General features: G+C 32.0%; 1 protein-coding gene and 1 long non-coding RNA gene across 2 annotated transcripts in view; one reads left to right on the top strand and one right to left on the bottom strand.

Moving 5' to 3' along the window:
* LOC145297503 (uncharacterized) overlaps window positions 1–6,186 on the bottom strand; it is an 87,270-nt gene extending 81,084 nt beyond the window's left edge. The window contains exons 1-2 of the mRNA XM_080143399.1: window positions 6,011–6,186; window positions 1,941–2,438 (exon numbers count right to left, since the gene is read on the bottom strand). Coding sequence (XP_079999525.1) covers window positions 1,941–2,387 — 447 coding nt within the window. The 5' untranslated portion in view covers window positions 2,388–2,438; window positions 6,011–6,186. The remainder of the gene's footprint in view (window positions 1–1,940; window positions 2,439–6,010) is intronic.
* A 70-nt stretch (window positions 6,187–6,256) lies between these two features.
* On the top strand, window positions 6,257–15,305 carry LOC145297502 (uncharacterized). The gene is made up of 2 exons (XR_013870254.1): window positions 6,257–6,618; window positions 13,925–15,305. It is a non-coding gene; the product is annotated as an uncharacterized LOC145297502 (long non-coding RNA).
* The last annotated feature ends 4,228 nt before the right edge of the window (window positions 15,306–19,533 follow it).

The raw sequence follows: 19,533 nt of genomic DNA, 5'->3' as shown, positions 1-19,533 counted from the left end.
CCATTCTTTATCTGTGCCTAAACCTAAACGTAGATTCCATGAACAAAGCTTCTTTCTTAGAACTGCACATCTGTGGAATTGTCTTCTGTCTTCCTGCTTTCCAGCTGATTGGTCAAGATCAAAGTGTAGTATCTGTTCTTCAGATGCTGCACTTCCATTTCTTGTTCTCTTTCGGTGGAGGATCAATCCTTCACACCTGAGACAATTTTTTATTTTTGTACCTTTTCTCCATGTTAAAAAACGACCCTGGTGTCTAACTCTGTCCCGTGGGGAGGCATAGTAAATAGGTACAATATGGTTGTCTTCAAGTCCAACGTAAACAAGTTCTTGATGAGCCGTTCCACTTAAGTTAACAAATTTACTGAATTTCCATTACTAACAATTACTATATTGTCCAATTGACTACTGTACACTCTTAACCCTTATCCTCGAGTGGCCTCTGGGCCTTGATAAGTGGTTATACCTATGTAAAAAAAAAAAAAAAAAATTTTTTTTTAACTCTCGACCCCCCTACCCCCCTACCCCCCCCCCAAAAAAAAACTTTCTTGGACATAAAAAAACGTGTGCAGTCATTTTGCCATATATATATATATTACTTTGATTCTTTATTCACAGAAATATCTTAGCCAACCTCATTTATCTATTTATATATAAACAAGTGACCTCGTTTGTTTGTCTGTGTGCTGAATGGTTTCTACCAAACAATTCTACCAATCTTTGATCTACAGACTTGAAACTTGATAGTTAAGAGGATTTGGACCTGTGAAACAAATTTGATTTGGTTTTAGCAAATTTTTACTAGCCAATATATTATTAATATTATTATTAGCCAATATATTATTAATATTATTACTAGCCAATATGTTAATAATATTATTGACATATTATTAATATTATTATTATGAGCCAATATATTAATAATATTATTGACATATTATTAATATTATTATTAGCCAATATATTATTATTATTAACATATTATGAATGTTATTATTAGCCAATATATTATTAATATTATTAACATATGAATATTATTATTAGCCAATATATTATTAATATTATTGACATATTATTAATATTATTATTAGCCAATATATTATTAATATTATTAACATATTATGAATATTATTATTAGCCAATATATTAATATTATTAACATATTATGAATATCATTATTAGCCAATATATTATTATTATTAACATATTATGAATATTATTATTAGCCAATATATTATTATTATTAACATATTATGAATATTATAATTAGCCAATATATTATTAACATATTAATATATTATTAATATTATTATTAGCAAATATATCATTAACATATTAATATATTATTAATATTATTATTATTAGCAAATATATTATTAACATATTAATATATTATTAATATTATTATTATTAGCAAATATATTATTAACATATTAATATATTATTAATATTATTATTATTAGCAAATATATTATTAACATATTAATATATTATTAATATTATTATTATTAGCAAATATATTAATATTATTATTAGCCAATATATTATTAATATTAATATATTATTAATATTATTAGCCAATATATTATTAATATTATTATTAGCCAATATATTATTAATATTAATATATTATTATTATTAGGCAATATATTATTAATATTATTATTAGGCAATATATTATTAATATAAGATTTTTGTAAAAATTACTAAATAATTGCCTAGTATTATCAATTACTAATTTTTTGTAAAAATTTGTAAATAATTGTCCAGTATTAATTTCAAATTCAACTGCAAAACATTAGTAAAATAAAAAAAAAATTGTCTAGTATTATTAATTTCTATTTTTATCATAAAAAGAATTATTTTTTCTGGCGTCAAGATACGGACATACATATATAGACATATATGTGAAATAAATCATGCCTTTTTTTATATATAAATACCTGTTTTCTTATCTGTACCATAGATTTGTATGGAATCGTGTACCCTGTTGCCATGGCAACTGGCCACCCTGTCTCCTTAACAGTTGACGACAACAAGGCTTTATGTTTCACAATGACGTGGGGAAGAATTTTGTCCTCCTCATCGCGATTGTCGACTTCGGGTAAAGTTAAAATACTCAATTTCAGATCGTTTGTGATCAGAATAATCTCATTGGTTCCATCGCTGTCCAAATCTGTGATGATGGGGGATGGAAGTGCCTCACTGGCCATTGGGTTCTTGCCATCAGCATACAGGTGCGAATCAACCCTCTTTCTCCAGACCGGATGAAGATGATAGATGTCATCCGCACGGAAGAGGTAAACAATCAGAAAGAGAAGAAGAACAACGGTAATATGGTGGGCGGTTATGTTTGACGCCTTTGTTTTCAATTTTGCTATAATTTCCATTTTTGGTGATGGTGGTGGGGGGGGGGAGTCACTTTTGGTTTAGATCTTTACCTAATAAAAGATGAAAGAAAGAAAAGATTATTGAAATTATTTCTCAGTAAATAATACAAGCAGAAAAATAGAACTTGTATTGTTTCGATTATTTAGACTACTGTTCTCATCCTGAGTGTCATTTGCATAATGTTTTGACCGATGTAACATCCAACCTTTTTCAGGCATATTTTGTTGAACTCTGGAATCTGCAGGGAACTACAAATCCAGCCCTTTTATTTTATACACAGAAGTAGCATGTTCTTGTTCCATCAACCATGAATAGGTAGAAATCTTAATTCGCAGTTATATTTCTCATATTACCCATACAGAGGATTGAATATTTAATCCCCAAAAGAATGTTACTTAGAACTTAATTTTACATTGTACTTTGTTATGTCACAGGCCTTGCATGCAGATTCCAGAGTTTGACAAAAAGATTCCCCAAGGTCAACAAGATACATTTGAAGGGCAGATGCTAAAATCGGTTGAAATGTTGTAGAACAGTCTAAATAATGCACATTACTAATCCTCATCTAAAGAATTTAGAAACAAAGATAATTTAAACTTTTTATTTCAATAAAAAAAAAAAAAAAAAATTTCCACACCAAGTTGCCTGACATGTATTTTCTAAGCCATTGACAACACAGTTATCCCAAAATCTTGTTAAAAGTTTGGAAGATAAATGAATCCTGCATCTTCTCTAAAAGTTCTCATCCTGCTCTCAAAACATTCTGCCATGTCGACACCCTTTTTCTCCTCTCAGCTTTTCTTTCCTTTCTCTTCCTTCGGTCTTGCTATGATATCACACTTGCGCCATGGTTTGGTCATTTGCATACATTTGCATGACTTTGTTACAGATAAAAATAAAAAATATAATTAGACTTGTAGAACCCTAGTTGCAATATAAAGGCATGGAATGAAGGCATAACCATTCAAATCCAGTTCGTTCCCAAGAAACACTTGTCAGAGTCATATTTGACCTTGGTTTGTTTTAGGGTATATCAACCTTTTTCGGATTATTTAATGCTGAATCCAGTTATTTTGGAAATAGTATTCATGTTGCATCAAGTTATTTTGTAGAAGGTTTTTTGTCTTCAAGGTTTTTGTATCTCCAATTGTTTGGTTTGGTTATTTTATAGTGGATTTTATTGTTTTTGTTCCCTGCTGAACATGAATGAGTTTTACAATGTGAAAGGGAAAAGGAGCAGTCAGAAAGGGGAGAAAGAGAAAGGGAGAGAGGAAGGGGGAAAAGCTGGGTTGTTTTTGTTTTGGGTTTTGCATAACAAAATTAAATTTTGCAAAAAAAAGTAGAAAAACAAAAAGCATAAATGTTAGGTGCATTTCATCTCAGGAAACCAATATCTTCAGACAGCCTGATCTGTGTGAAAAGGACTATAAAATGTAAAAGCAATACATATGCGTGAGCCGTCAAGCCTTGTGCGTGAAAAATATGGGTCATCGTACTTGAAAAATGATCACATTTTACTTATCAGTTTTTGTCTTAAAAAAAAAAAAAATTAAAAAAAAAAACACATTCAACGCAAATTTTCAATTTTTTTATTTTTTTCTTCTTCTCTCAAAGAAATACATGAGTTTTTGATTTAATATATTTTATTTCTTCTTTATGGAGTGAATTTTTTTTTTTAATATCAAAAAAAAAATAAATAAAATTTTTTTTAAAAATTCAACGTGGTTTAAAAAAAAAAAAAAGAAAAGGTTTTAAGGTAAATTTGCAAATAACTGTTCTTTTGTCGTTTTAAATTAGCTTATTTTATTTATTGATCTTTTATCTTCGATTTGTGATATATAAATTTGAGATGAGAAAATTAATTATTTTCATTTTAATAGACATTTCAAAATGGGGGGGGGGATTAAAAAAAAAACAAAAAAACGCTTGTCTAGAATATTATCTTCGGATTATTGGAAAGAGCATAAAACTTCACATTGAACCTGAAAATATCGTAAAAATTGAACCAATAGGAAAATTTTGATAGATTTTTTAAGGGGAAAAAATTGAAAAAAGTTAACTCGTAAAATTCAATTCATTATGTAAAAAAAAAAAAAAAAAAAAAAAAATGGCAACATTTCCAAAATTCTGACACACCTACTTATGCATCTATCTTACCGTGCTACTTTTTAAATAGTACTTTCAAGTTAAATTCGATTTTTACAATATTTTTGTTTATTAAATTGTTAGGCAAAAGTACAGAATTGTTAAGAATGGCTTTCTAAATATTATTTCAGCGCGGTAACAGATGCACAACTACCAAAGCTTTTAGGGGATACTTATGCACTTATGTTACCGTGCTGAAATAATAACGTTATTATTTGAAACCACAAGGGGAAGGAAGGTGTTTTGTCACTATTCTGTGTGCCCACCTAACAATTTAAGAAAAAAGATATCGTGAAACTTGAATTGAAAAATACTACTTAATTAATAAATGTGTAGTAATGTATTTTATTTCAATATTCATAAACATTAACGTTGTCATTTAAAAAGAAAATGCTATTAAAAAGTAAAAAAAAAAAAGTTTTAAAAAGTCGATAAAAGTGATTAATGTCTTTTATTTCAATATTCATAAACAGTAAAACAAAGTCGATAAAAATTCAGGATCGTTTTGTTACTATGGCAACTAAAATATGTCCTTTGCGCATGCGTGGGGAGAAGTCATTGTTTTTTTAGGGTGTTCGGCAGGGAACTCTTACCGCGACCAGTTCTCAAAGGCAAGATAAGTTACTTTTCTACCTAACTGGATATGTTTTCAGTGTTTTTATTTAATGTAACATGTTTATTCAGCTCGAAAAACACTGTTTACCGATGTATTGGAAAATTATAAAATGGCGCCCGACTCTCTTTTTAACACGGTAAGTTTGGGAAAGGTGCTATAAATATAAAACTAGACAAAATACTGTTAGAAACTCGCTCAATATATATTACCGTGACATAGGTTGACATATATTCAGTAGTTTTTTTAATAGTATTTAGTCTAGTTTATTATTTATAACACCTTTTCCCGAACTTACCGTGTTAAAGAGAGAGTCGGGCGCCATTTTGAATTTTCCAATACATCGGTAAACAATGTACGTTTTTCGAGCTGAATAAACATGTTACAATGAATAAAAACACGAAAAATATATCCAGTTTGGTAGAAAAGTACCTTATCTTGCCTTTGATAACATTTATTTGTTATATATTTGCTTTTTGACAACTTTTTCGAATCTATGTGTACAGTAATACAAACCATGATTTTTTTTTTTCGGAGAACTACATTCCCTAACGGATACATACAATTTAAACTTTTTTTTCGATAATTTTCATTTTTTAAGGTCTTGATTAAACTGCACAAGTACCTAAATAAATAAATAAAAATAGCATGGTCTGTAAACTGCATAAGTAGCGAAAAATCTAACCTTGTAAATTAAATAAAGGGCTTAATTTGAAACGTTCCTGAATTCCACATAAAGTTGGAAAAAGGTTTGGGAGTTACATCGGCTGAAACTTTGTGACTAACACAACCAAGATGAGAATAGCAATTCAAATAATACAATTTCATCTAAAAAAAATAAAAATACAGGAACATAATACTTACTAGATTTCCCTTCTTTTTTCAGCTGAAGAAAGTTGCTGGAGGAAATGTCGGATACCAAAATAATGGCTATAAAATTCACACATACTAATATAAATAGAAAATTATTTAAAAAAATAAGGTAAATGACATTTCTTTAGTCCACATGCTTTCACTCAACACCGCCACTTGACCGGTGTAATAAAGTAAAAGTCCCCACAATAAAGAAGTTGTATTCCATATAGTTTATTAGCATTTAGCTTTATTTTCGTATTTATTATTGTTTCTTTCTTTTCTAGATTTTTGTTCAAATTTAATCCGTGTAATAATATTATTACTCCTTTTAGGACTCCCAATGTTTTGAAAATGAGCGTATTCAGTTAAGTGCATCTTTCAACCACTTCAAGTTAATAACGATTATGCTATCCAATTGTACAACAGAAATCGATGTGATATCTTTTAGCGCAATATGTGTAGGTTATTTACGACGGAGTCATCAGTTATGGGATATGGGGTGTGGAGTCGGTGTTCACTAATTCATAATCGGGATCTATCGATTTTTAAGACCAAGGTTGCAGGTGAAAGAATCTCTAGAAGTCGAAAGTAGTAGAATATCACCGGGACCATTAAAGGTAAATTTAACCAGATCTCCGAATTACAGAAGGCTTCCACCGAATCACAGCCACACCCATATAAAATAAAAAGATGTAAATAACTTTGGAAAAATAACAAAGAACTCGAGATCACTGTATTAGGATGAAATAACAACATTTATTTTACACAGGTACGGACAAAAATGGCCGAATAAAGATAGGTGGACATAATTTAAAAGCCGGTTTATCATATTTTTTTGTAGGTTTCCGACTACTTTTGATTGTAGTTGAAAGATTAGAGATTAAAGTTAATTTCCTAATGGAAAAAAATATTTGTACAGGTGAAAAAAAAAGTTACGAAAAATATTTTACTGTAAGCTAACCAATTCAGCGAAATTTTGAAAATTAAATAAATTCATTGTAAAAATCCTTTGAAAGATAAATTTTAGTTTTTTGGGTCTATTTCAAAAATAATTAGTAAAGTAAAGTCCTAAGATATTGAATTAAATTTAAAAAGAAAACCTAAAAAAAACAAAAACACCTTGTTTGTACAAAAACTAGCTTAATTAACCCCAAAATCGAGGGGTTCAGCCGGTTCAGCCCTTCGCAGAATCGCAACAAACGGAAATTTTGTAAACATCGATTATAAGGAAGCCCCAAATCTAAGACAGTCGAACGAAAGCTGTCTGACAATGACGCCATGTAATTAAAAGGAGATAGGGGGTGCTGGTTTTCTTTTTTTCCTCAGACATGCATCCGTACATTCCTATTCTGAACGGTTGTATCATTTGTAGTGTTACGTGACAGACATTAAAATAAATAAATAAATAACATTCCAGTTACACGTACATTTGTCATATCCACTCACGCAACTTCTGTGGAAATAAAAAGTAAACTTTATCTTTCATGCGGACGTAAGACAGAGCAATACCACATGACAGGGTATCCACTTTCCGTCCAATAAACGCTTGAAAAACACATTTCTTAAATCTTTTTCTAACAGTTTAACTGGGAGCCACCCAGAAGCGTATAAAAAGCACTGCACGCGAAATCCAAATCAGTCGATTCAGAGTTCCGTTTAGTCCAGTTCAGAATACAGTACCACGAGTAAGCAACTCGCCGTCCGACTTTGTCCCGTCAACGTAAAGTCACTAACAAGACTTCATGCATATTTTCCTCTTTGCCTCTTTCTCTCTTAGCCTGTCATTCCAGCAATATGGTGCAGAAAAAAAAAACACGACTCATCTAAAGTAATAATATGTTTTTTGCCGCTCAACATTACTCGTTTTTCGAGCCGAGCAGAATAGCTACTTGGACAATTGACTCAGTCACATTTATGGAGCAAAATTATCACACTACTGGAACTAACTAATATAACAAATTTTTAATTCCTTTTGTTAAAAAAAAAGAAATATTTTATCTAAAAAAACAGGATTGTCTCAGTTGGAGGAGATTTTCCCCTTTCCTTTTTTGGTACAGTTTTTACTCAAGTTCTATCTGACTCTATGTAAGAAATTAAGTCCTCATGACTATACGTGATTATAAAAATCTAACACTTATTTATTCTCAAGAACTATGAACGTCTCGTAAATCATTTAATGACTTATTTTCCCTCATGTGTCGACACAGCACACTAAAAAAGTGATGTTTTATTCAATAAATTTCTATATTAAATGTTGAAACTGGTCTTCATAATAATGCTAATTACTGATGCATTTTATTTTTATTTTTTTTGTTAGGGGTTGGGAGATATTTATTTATGCTCACGCCACAGCTGTGATACCAGGCATCGGTGAATATCGACCAACCCCCTTGACATTTTTACCATTTTTTAATTTAATTATATTTCTATGTTCCTGTTTTTAAATCAAAATTTTATATTTTTATTGTTCAAGATTAGGTAAAAATTATGCTATGCCGAAAGTTTCACATTCATGCAAGCAAGGAAAATCTAAGAATCTTACATATATAAATGTTATACAAAACCTGTAATTTAAAAAAAAAAGTAGAAATATTTTTGCAATTATAATTTTTTTTGTGTGAAAATATTAAATAAACAATGTTTAATTCAATGATAATATTGGTAGTTCGAGAAATTAATTTTTCTTCAAATTATATTGAATTCATTAATACGGACTTTAAGGGCTTTTCTCGTAATGTTCCTGTAAAAATTAAATAATTTTTTTTAATTGTTACAATTTACGATGCTTTATTTTTATACAAAAAGCAAAAATAAGTCCATGCATTTGTTTTTACTACTGAAAACCATAATTTCAGTAAAAGTATTTTTTGTTTAAGCAAAATAATACATTTCCACTGAGATGTAAATAAAAATAATGTATTCATTATATTCCACAATCATTATTTGATAAAGACTGAACATTTCATTAAAATTGGTTAATTTCCTGATTTTTGGTGAATTTTTAAGTAAAGGGAGGGGTCAAAATGTCTATACATGTCTATACATTTTGAGCATCGGCATTCATTTTGCACGTACCTATGTTTAAGAAACAGTAATTCCAATCATTCCAACGTTAAGGTTTTTGCAATGAGTGTTCATTAGATAGTCTTTGCTAATAAGTATCTTGTGGAAAAGGCATAAATTTATGATTACTGATTTTCATGAACAGAGGGACACACATAGTTATTTTCTGAGGGGAGAAAATCATTAAGCTATGTAAGCGTGATGTGTGTGTGTGTGTGTGTGTGTGTGTGTGTGTGTGTGTGTGTGTGTTAAGAAAACAGTAATTTGTGGAAAAGAAGAAATAATTCTTGTTCGGTATGGTAACTTTCCACGGTGAGAATTTAAGGTGCATGGTGTGCTCAAAGTCATGATAGGTGATTTAATGTCCCATAAGGACGGAGTCTAGCTTTGTGTGCCGTGGACGTGGAGTGATTATGTTTACTCATAAAACTGCATCCTGGACTGGTTTGACTTTTGTGGACAAAATCTTATATAGGCGAGTTCTAGAACATTCCAGTCTGTCTGTTGTATCACTGCACATGAAATGCAACATAGTTCCTTTATCACATATGTGCAGATGGGCAAATTATGACATTGTGTTTTTGTGTGTTCTTCATACGCGTGCGTATTGAAACCAATGATTGTTATGAGAATGTCTTTGCCAAAGATTTGTTCTGGCCGTTTGTAACAGTTGCTACATATGCATTGATTTGCCCCTCCAGAAAGACGATATAAAAAAGACTAAAATCGAAAGGGTAGGGGAATCGAGTTCTTGGAATCAAATTGAGTAAATCGGACTGTAGAAAGTAGTACGAACGCTGACAAGAATCCTCTTTTTTTGTGACATGTCTGCTCAGGCAGTAGCACAGTACCAAATTGAAAAACAAATTTGATGCTTTAAAATCTTCACAATCAAAAAATAATCACAGCTCCACAGTCTTATTTGTTTCTTTCTCTATGTAATGAAATTAATTACTGCAATGCACAAATTTAAAAAAAGAAGGAAAAATACTTATTCATATTTTCCCCTACGCATAGTGCGTATGAGCGCGTGGGAACTCATCAGCAGCAGTGAAGGATAGCTGGTTGCAAATAGATTAGCAGCAGTAGCTGAGAAAAGACATATGCAAATTAGGAAGTGTGTGCAAGAAGAAAAAAAAGGAGAAAAATTCACCACATGCTTGAGGAGAAAGAAAGTTAGCGTTGAAGAAAATGGACATGTAAAGTCAAGGATGAGAATGGGCCAGCATGTGGTCAGAAGAAGAAGAAAAATGTACACCGGGCGAAATGAACGACGGCAAGAGACGGTAGAGTAACTGTAAAAAAAAGGTTGTTAAAAAAAAAATGCAGACCTGGATTTTTATTTATTTCATTTCCTTTGTTTGTTTGTGACGGCAATGTTACAATTTTAGGAAATGATGAAGGAAGCGCATTTTCTGTTTGAGTTAAATCCTATAGTAAATAAAGGCCAGAGCAAACTGATAAAAAAGGTTACTTATAAAGTTATTGAAACTATTTCAATAACTTGCTATATACGTGAAATAAATGCATGTAATCTAATTCATAAAACTCAATATGTCTGTCTGTCACCATATTTTCAAACTCTATTTCACCTGAAACTAAAAGTCACAGAGCAGCGCTAGGGACTTTAAATAACAAGGTCGCTGGAAAGATGATGGGTTCCTTCTACCGCTCCAGAAGATATCTCACTACTGATGCAATTCTCTATCTATATAAAAGCCAAGTACGTCCAAGGATGGAATACTGCTACCATATCTGGGCAGGAGCTGCTAAAAACAGCCTATCCTGCCTTGACAGAGTACAAAATAGACTTCGTGGCTTAGTGGGGGATGCCCTTTTCTCTTCCCTGCAACCTCTCTCCCACAGAAGAGACGTTGCGAGCCTGTCTTTGTTTTAGCGTTATTTCAATGGCAAGTGCTCGTCTGAGCTCCAATCTTTGGTTCCCCCTCGCCAATCTTTTACGAAAAACACCCGTCTAGCTGAAGCCACTGTCAAAAATTTTCCCCACTCTCTATCTGTGCCTAAATCAAAACGTAGATTCCATGAACACAGCTTCTTTCTTAGAACAGCACGCCAGTGGAACTCTGTTCCGTCTGCCTGTTTCCCACCTGACTACAACTTGGATGTCTTCAAATCCAACGTAAACAAATTCCTGATGAACCACCCCCTTAAGTAGACACTTCATGAAATCTCAACACTAACGTACAACATACTGTACATGCAATAACCCTTATCCCTGAGTGGCTTCCGGGTCTTGATAAATGGTGACCTCCTTGTAAAAAAAAAAATTAAAAAAATAACACTGGTTTACAAAGAAATTGAGGCAAGCATAAAAATATCCGTTTTTACCTAATTACAATTTGAAATCTGTTTTTACTCATCACCTCTAGTTTTTTAGATATGTATAGTGTGCTTTTTATGTATAGTGTGCATTTTATGCATAGTGTGCATTTTATGTATAGTGTGCATTTTATGTATAGTGTGCATTTTATGTATAGTGTGCATTTTATTTATAGTGTGCATTTTATGCATATTGGGCTTTTTATGTATAGTGTGCATTTTATTTATAGTGTGCATTTTATGTATAGTGTGCATTTTATGTATAGTGTGCATTTTATTTATAGTGTGCATTTTATGTATAGTGTGCTTTTTATGTATAGTGTGCATTTTATGTATAGTGTGCTTTTTATGTATAGTGTGCATTTTATTTATAGTGTGCTTTTTATGTATAGTGTGCATTTTATGTATAGTGTGCATTTTATGTATAGTGTGCATTTTATTTATAGTGTGCATTTTATGTATAGTGTGCATTTTATGTATAGTGTGCATTTTATGTATAGTGTGCTTTTTATGTATAGTGTGCATTTTATGTATAGTGTGCATTTTATTTATAGTGTGCTTTTTATGTATAGTGTGCATTTTATGTATAGTGTGCATTTTATGTATAGTGTGCATTTTATTTATAGTGTGCTTTTTATGTATAGTGTGCATTTTATTTATAGTGTGCATTTTATGTATAGTGTGCATTTTATGTATAGTGTGCATTTTATGTATAGTGTGCTTTTTATGTATAGTGTGCATTTTATGTATAGTGTGCATTTTATTTATAGTGTGCATTTTATTTATAGTGTGCATTTTATGTATAGTGTGCTTTTTATGTATAGTGTGCATTTTATGTATAGTGTGCATTTTATTTATAGTGTGCATTTTATGTATAGTGTGCATTTTATGTATAGTGTGCATTTTATGTATAGTGTGCATTTTATGTATAGTGTGCATTTTATGCATAGTGTGCATTTCATGCATAGTGTGCATTTTATGTATAGTGTGCATTTTATGTATAGTGTGCATTTTATGCATAGTGTGCATTTTATGCATAGTGTGCATTTTATGTATAGTGTGCATTTTATTTATAGTGTGCATTTTATGTATAGTGTGCATTTTATGTATAGTGTGCATTTTATGCATAGTGTGCATTTTATGTATAGTGTGCATTTTATGTATAGTGTGCTTTTTATGTATAGTGTGCATTTTATGTATAGTGTGCATTTCATGCATAGTGTGCATTTTATGCATAGTGTGCATTTTATGTATAGTGTGCATTTTATGTATAGTGTGCATTTTATGTATAGTGTGCATTTTATGCATAGTGTGCATTTTATGTATAGTGTGCATTTTATGCATAGTGTGCATTTTATGTATAGTGTGCATTTTATGCATAGTGTGTATTTTATGTATAGTGTGCATTTTATGCATAGTGTGCATTTTATGTATAGTGTGCATTTTATGCATAGTGTGCATTTTATGTATAGTGTGCATTTTATGCATAGTGTGCATTTTATGTATAGTTTGCATTTTATGTATAGTGTGCATTTTATGTATAGTGTGCATTTTATGTATAGTGTGCTTTTTATGTATAGTGTGCATTTTATGTATAGTGTGCATTTCATGCATAGTGTGCATTTTATGCATAGTGTGCATTTTATGTATAGTGTGCATTTTATGTATAGTGTGCATTTTATGTATAGTGTGCATTTTATGTATAGTGTGCATTTTATGCATAGTGTGCATTTTATGTATAGTGTGCATTTTATGCATAGTGTGCATTTTATGTATAGTGTGCATTTTATGCATAGTGTGCATTTTATGTATAGTGTGCATTTTATTTATAGTGTGCATTTGTGCATAGTGTGCATTTTTGCATAGTGTGCATTTGTGCACCGTGTGCATAATGTGTATTTTGTGCATGCTGTGCATAGTGTGTATTGTGTGCATTTTGTGCATTTGTGCACAGTGTGCTTTTTATGCATAGTGTGTATTTTTGTGCATTTGTGCACCGTGTGCATTTGTGCACCATGTGCATTTGTGCACAGTGTGCATTCTGTGCATTTTGTGCGTAGTGTGCATTTTGTACATCTTGTGTATGCTGTGCATAGTATGCATTTTGTGCATATTGTGCATTTGTGCATTTTGTGCATACAGTATATAAAGGCTTATATGAATTCAGAGTTAATACTAATATTGTGATACCTCTGGTTTATTTTTTAGTTATTATGCACTAAATGTAAGCGGTAGCATTACAGAATATATATATATATATATGTATATATATATATGCATATATATATATATATATATATATATATATATATATATATATATATATATATATATATATATATATATATTGTAATATATCAAGACGGGTTATGGCAGTTTCAGTAGTGCTCCGGCAGTCACTGCAAGAGGTTGTCTCACAGGAGGCTGGTGTCCCTCAACTATCATGTTACACATCTTTTGGGTTGCTCAAATGCACATTTTATTGCCTTTCATATGATTTAGTTTTCTTTATATTTTCAGATTCTCCAATGGCTTCAAGCATGTCAAAACATCGAGGATGCCTCAACAATTCTTTCTGCTACGTGTGTGGGGAGTTCACAACAGTTGCACAGCAAAGAATCATCACTTTGTTCCTTAGAACTGCCTGCTTTCAGTATTTTGACTGTAAAATTGGTGATCAGGACAAGTCTTGGGCTCTACACATCCGCTGTAAACCCTGCTACTTGGTGTAGTGAGTGATGAGCATGGAAAAAGATTCCACCAAGACAGGAAAAATTCCAGCAACAAGTTGGAGAGCAAATATCAAGGCAAATGGAACCCTGGCATGATGAGAGGTTTCTGCTGGATGCCCTTGCGTGACATCCTAGAGGCAAAATACACCAGATCTTCTAAGAAAACACACTTTTGACAGTCTGTGGTACTATGGATTGTGTAATTGTGTCATCTAAATATATTGATTCAATCAGTGTTCTTTATCTATCCTGATTTATCCGTTATAAGCAGCTACAACTGTTGAAATATTCACATATATTCTCTGGTTATACAAAATCAGACTATTTAAAATCCAGAAAACTAGATATGATAGAGCAAAACTATTTATAAATTTGAATTCAGCCCAAATTAACAAAAAACAACTATCCCCATTCTTGCCTCAGACCAAACATTTATTTTTGTAAACCAGTGTAATTTTCATGGACCATTCTTTTATGGATTTTTAGCCAATTAAAATAGTTTTTAAGGAGTCGAAATTGAAAAAGTCGTTACACATTATGTACATTCATCTTAGTTTATTTTTACTCAGTTCATATGCGTCACGTTCGTGCAGTGGTAATGTCATCAGCTTTGAATGCTACAGTTTTAGTTTCGTTTTTTTTTTTATTCTAGTTGATTCTACCCAATTACAGTTGAAATCACAGCTTTATGATAATATATACGAAATCTGGACAACATAAAATATCTATATATCTATAAAAGTGAAAATGTGTGTTTGTGTGAGAGGACACTTCTCAACCTATATACTCAACGAATTTTTTATCTACAGACTTGAAATTTGGTATATAGGATATTCAAACAAGTGGAAAACATTTTAATTGGTGTTCATCTAGAAAATTGGGCTGCTAAGTGGTCAAATTTTAAAAATTGGTACATGGGCAGTGACATTATCGTATTTTTTAAAAATATTTTCAACTATTTCAAAACTACAAAAGTACATACAGGCCAAGAAACATGATAGCTTCGTTATGTAAAGAATACGTATGGTTTTTTAAATGTATTTAAAGATCGTGTCAATCTGGTCTAATGGTTATCGTACTCACTGTGTTTAGGTTTTAGTTTCGATCTCAGCTCAAGTATTTCTTTTTGTACTTAAAAGAAGTGAACATAATACTCACATGCACATGTCTCAACTTTTTTCTGTTTTTATTTACTTCACATTTTTTTTAAAGGAATTCAATGCCTAAAGTATTTATGTTTATAATAACTAAGAAATCTACAATAAATAAAATATAATTATTTATGCATATTTTATGACCGGGCAATGCTGGGCGGTCTGCGAGTATAAATATAAATACTTATCTAAAAAATGTTTGATTTAAATTTTTTTTCAACACAAAAGCAGGGAAGGAATTTATTTTACATCACTCTTTTCATGATGAAAATGTTCACAAAATGTACAAAGTGCCTAAAATAAGTTTCCAGACGTTTTTTTGTGTAAACATTTAAAATTGTCATGGACTCTTGAAAATTCAGTATGTTATTGTGTTACAGCTTATGAGATGACTGACTAATTTTTATGATTTCAGGTTCAAATAAACAGCTACAGCAGGAGTTGGAATACACGCTACTAAAGCCTGAGTGTCACAGCTGATGAATTTCAAAAATGCAATCCGGATATGAGGACACTTTAGAAGAACGATATGCAATAAAATTCTGTTTTAAACTTGGAAAAAATGCCACAAAAACGTATGGAATGCTTTAGACTGCTTTTGGACAACATTGCATGAATCGAGCATCAATTTTGTAGTGACATAAGAGATTCAAGGACGGCAGGGAGTCTGTGAGAGATGATGAGAGTTGTGGGAAGAGTAAGGAAGTCAGAACAGCAGAGTTGATTGGCCAAATAAAGAATTTCATGGATAAGTAGTGTCGTGTGTCTATAGAGACAATAAGTGCACAGTTTGATGTCAGTGTGGGAACTGTGCACACAATTATTCGTTAGGAATTGAAGATTTGCACAAATGCACCAGTCCACAACTTCATCCTTGTCATAGACTGTTTGACCAAGATGAGCATCAAGACAGTTCCTCACCCTCCTTGCTCAAACCTTGTTCAAACCTTGCTCTTTTGGTTATTCCCTAAACTCAAGGAAAATCTTAGAGGCTGTTGTTATGAGACAATTGAGGAGATGAAAGAGGATGTGACGAGGGTGATTGACATGCTCACACAAGAGGACTTCCATGGGGCATCCAGAAATTGTTGGAACGGTACAAATACATTGCAGCCGGAGGAGATTACTTTAAAGGAGACTAGAGTTTCATGTGTGTATTATCAATAAAACTGCCTATATAAAAAAAAGTCTGGAAACTTATTAAAGGCACTTTGTAGTTTACGACAACAAATTGTGTTATATGCCCAGTATGTGGATAACACAAACCTAGCTCAGACAACTTGATGGCGTCAAGTTTGTACATGAGTGTCAAAGGTTATGGCTGACAAACTCAATGACATGGTTGCAATCTGACAGGTAAATGCAGCTGCGAGTTCAGAGTTCAGCCTTATGTGAGTGGGAATGTCAATTAGGTTGAGGGCCACTCCACACTCCGTAACCTTAACATATACGGAAGGGATACACAATGAGAACAGGAGAACTAGTCAGAACTAGAGTCAGAGTAAGAGAGCGGGAGACAGGATCTGAGATTTAGAGGAGAGAGTCTTGAAGTCAAGATGAGTAAACAGAACATAGGAAAGAGATCTGAATCGATTCAGCAATGCAGAGGCACTACCAGAAATGAGGAAGATCCTGAATAAAGGATGTCTACAAAGAATTATAAACAAGTCGTGTTTTAGAAGCATGCATAATTTGATTTCCAGATTGATGTGTAACCATCGCGAGGGCCACCAACTGATGAAAGGAGAGAAGGTATGTGTCTTAAGCTCTCCTCATAGACTGTATATATGTGACACACACATGAATGTATATACATGTGTGCACACACAAATCATACAATCAATGGCTATGTCATAGTTATATACACACCATAAAAATTATATTAAGTTGACAAGAATTTTGTGAAATTTTTCATTTTGATTTCAAATGATGTATTTTCAAATAAGTTTTCATTATAATACCTTTACCTTATATACCATGTTAAAAAGTTTTTTTTTTTGCTCTATCTAATTGTTTAAATTACAATCGTTTTAAAACTATTATGTTTTCTTTTCAGAACGTTGAATACAAGATGGACAAAAAAGAAAATCCACACAATTTCCTTATTTCAATTCAAGCTAGCCAAAAAGCTATTGAAATAGCTCACAATATCAACAAAGCGTTTGGCCCAGGAAGCACTGCTGAACACACAACACAATGATGGATCAAGAAATTTTGTGGTGGCGACAAGAGTCTTGAAGATGAAAAGCATAGTGATCAGATATCAGAGGTTGAAGCTAATCCATGCACAACTGTTCGAGAACATGCTTCTGAATTAGATGTAACATATACATTTGAGAGAGATTGGAAAGACAAAACACTTGATACTTGATCACAAATTGAATGACAGCCAAAAGAAATGCTTTTATGAAGTGTTATCTTCCCTTCTTTTATGCAACAAGAACGACCTGTTTCTCGAATTGGTTGTGACTTGCAATAAAAAGTGGGTTCTTTACAGCAACTAGTAATGCTCAGCTCAGTGGTTAAATGCTGACAGAACTCCACAGCACTTCCCAAAGACAAAAGAGTTGCACCAAAAGAAGGTCATACTGACCGTTTTGTGGTCTGTGACTGGTCTCATCCATTACAATTTTTTGAATGCAGACGAAACTATTATGACAGTGAAGTACTGTCAACAAATGGATGAAATGAATCAGAAACTTCGACAACAGTACCCAGCATTAGTCATCAGAAAAGATCCAATTCTCCTCCACGACAATGTCCGACCGCATGCTGCTAAACTGACTTTACAGAAGTTGAATGAATTGGGCTACAAAACTCTGCCTCATGCGCCATCTTTTGCAGACCTCTCACTTACCGATTATCACTTTTTCAAGCATCTCGACAACTTTCTGCATGAGAAATGCTTCAAAACCCTAAGCTATATCAAAAACGCTTTCAGCAACTTCATCCACATAAATACATTTGTTTTGCGTTGATTCTGATGGTGCTTATTTTGATCAGTAAATTTTTGTTTGAGCCGAGATATGTTCATCTGAATTTAAAAGTTAAAAATTGCAAGAACTTTCTTGTTAACCTGATATAGATCCAGTACGCATCAAATGCAGCAAAGAATTCAGCTTTAACACTAAAAATTTTAAAGATTCAATGCAACAGGTGCAACTGACTTGTCCATATTTCTCTTTTTCTTACATTTAAAAAATATCACTTTGTAGCCCAATTAGTTCAACTTCTATAGGGTCTGTTTAGCAGCATGCGATCGGGCACTGTCATGGAGGAGAATTGGGTCTTTTCTGATGACTAATGATGGGTGTTGTTGTCTATATTACTCTGAACATGGTTTACGACTATTTAAACCAATAATACAGCATGATATTTCGACATATGGTATACATCGTAAAAATAGACACTCATATATCTGACTAATTTGCATAAGTACTTTTAAACGGTTCATAATAAATAAATGATTGGTGCCGTACATTTGTAATTTTATTGTTCTGTTTTTGCTTGGTTACCAATTCGTTGGACACTTTTTTCACCCTCAAAGAAACAGAATAAATTTTTCATCTTCATCCCATGACTGATACATACATCATATAGATATTTCTGTATTTTTGTTAATTTTAAATGCCGCCATAACTGCCAATCAAAATAAACACCAAAACTTCTTTTAAATATTCGTTTTTAAATGCAGATAATTCATAAATGAGAAAGTAAATTGGTATTCTCTTAAAAATAATTTCTGTCGCTAATCTATATATTATTACTGTAGTACCTTTAGATGTACGTATGTCATGGTTTCCAGATAGTAAATTATTCGCTCGGGAGGATAGGAGGTGATGACATACTACAAACATTAAATTAGAACATAGATACGCTAATTTAATGTTCATAGTACGTTATCACTTTCTACCGTCTTAAAAAAATTAAAATAAAGAAAAATGATGTCGCTTTTGGGCTGTAAGTGAAACTAAAATATATCTTCTTGGTTTTCTGGCAAGAATCTAAGGGTAGTATAATTTCTGCATGGTATAATAATGTTTGCATCAGGCGTCCATACAATAGAAATATGTCACAGACTCCTATAAGGATATTGGAGATAAACAGTAATAACCAGATATATTCTGACACTACATTAACCAGATTACTTAGATAAATACTTTTACAGTTTTAACAAAAGGGCTACAATCCACGTTAAAAAACGACCCTGGTGTCTAACTCTGTCCCGTGGGGAGGCATAGTA

This window comes from Euprymna scolopes, chromosome 18 (genome assembly GCF_053919585.1).
Source record: "Euprymna scolopes isolate OS-2025 chromosome 18, ASM5391958v1, whole genome shotgun sequence".
NCBI classification, from domain to species: Eukaryota; Metazoa; Mollusca; class Cephalopoda; order Sepiida; family Sepiolidae; genus Euprymna; species Euprymna scolopes.
Note: the sequence above shows the minus strand (reverse complement) of the source record. Positions and strands in the feature narration are given on the sequence as shown.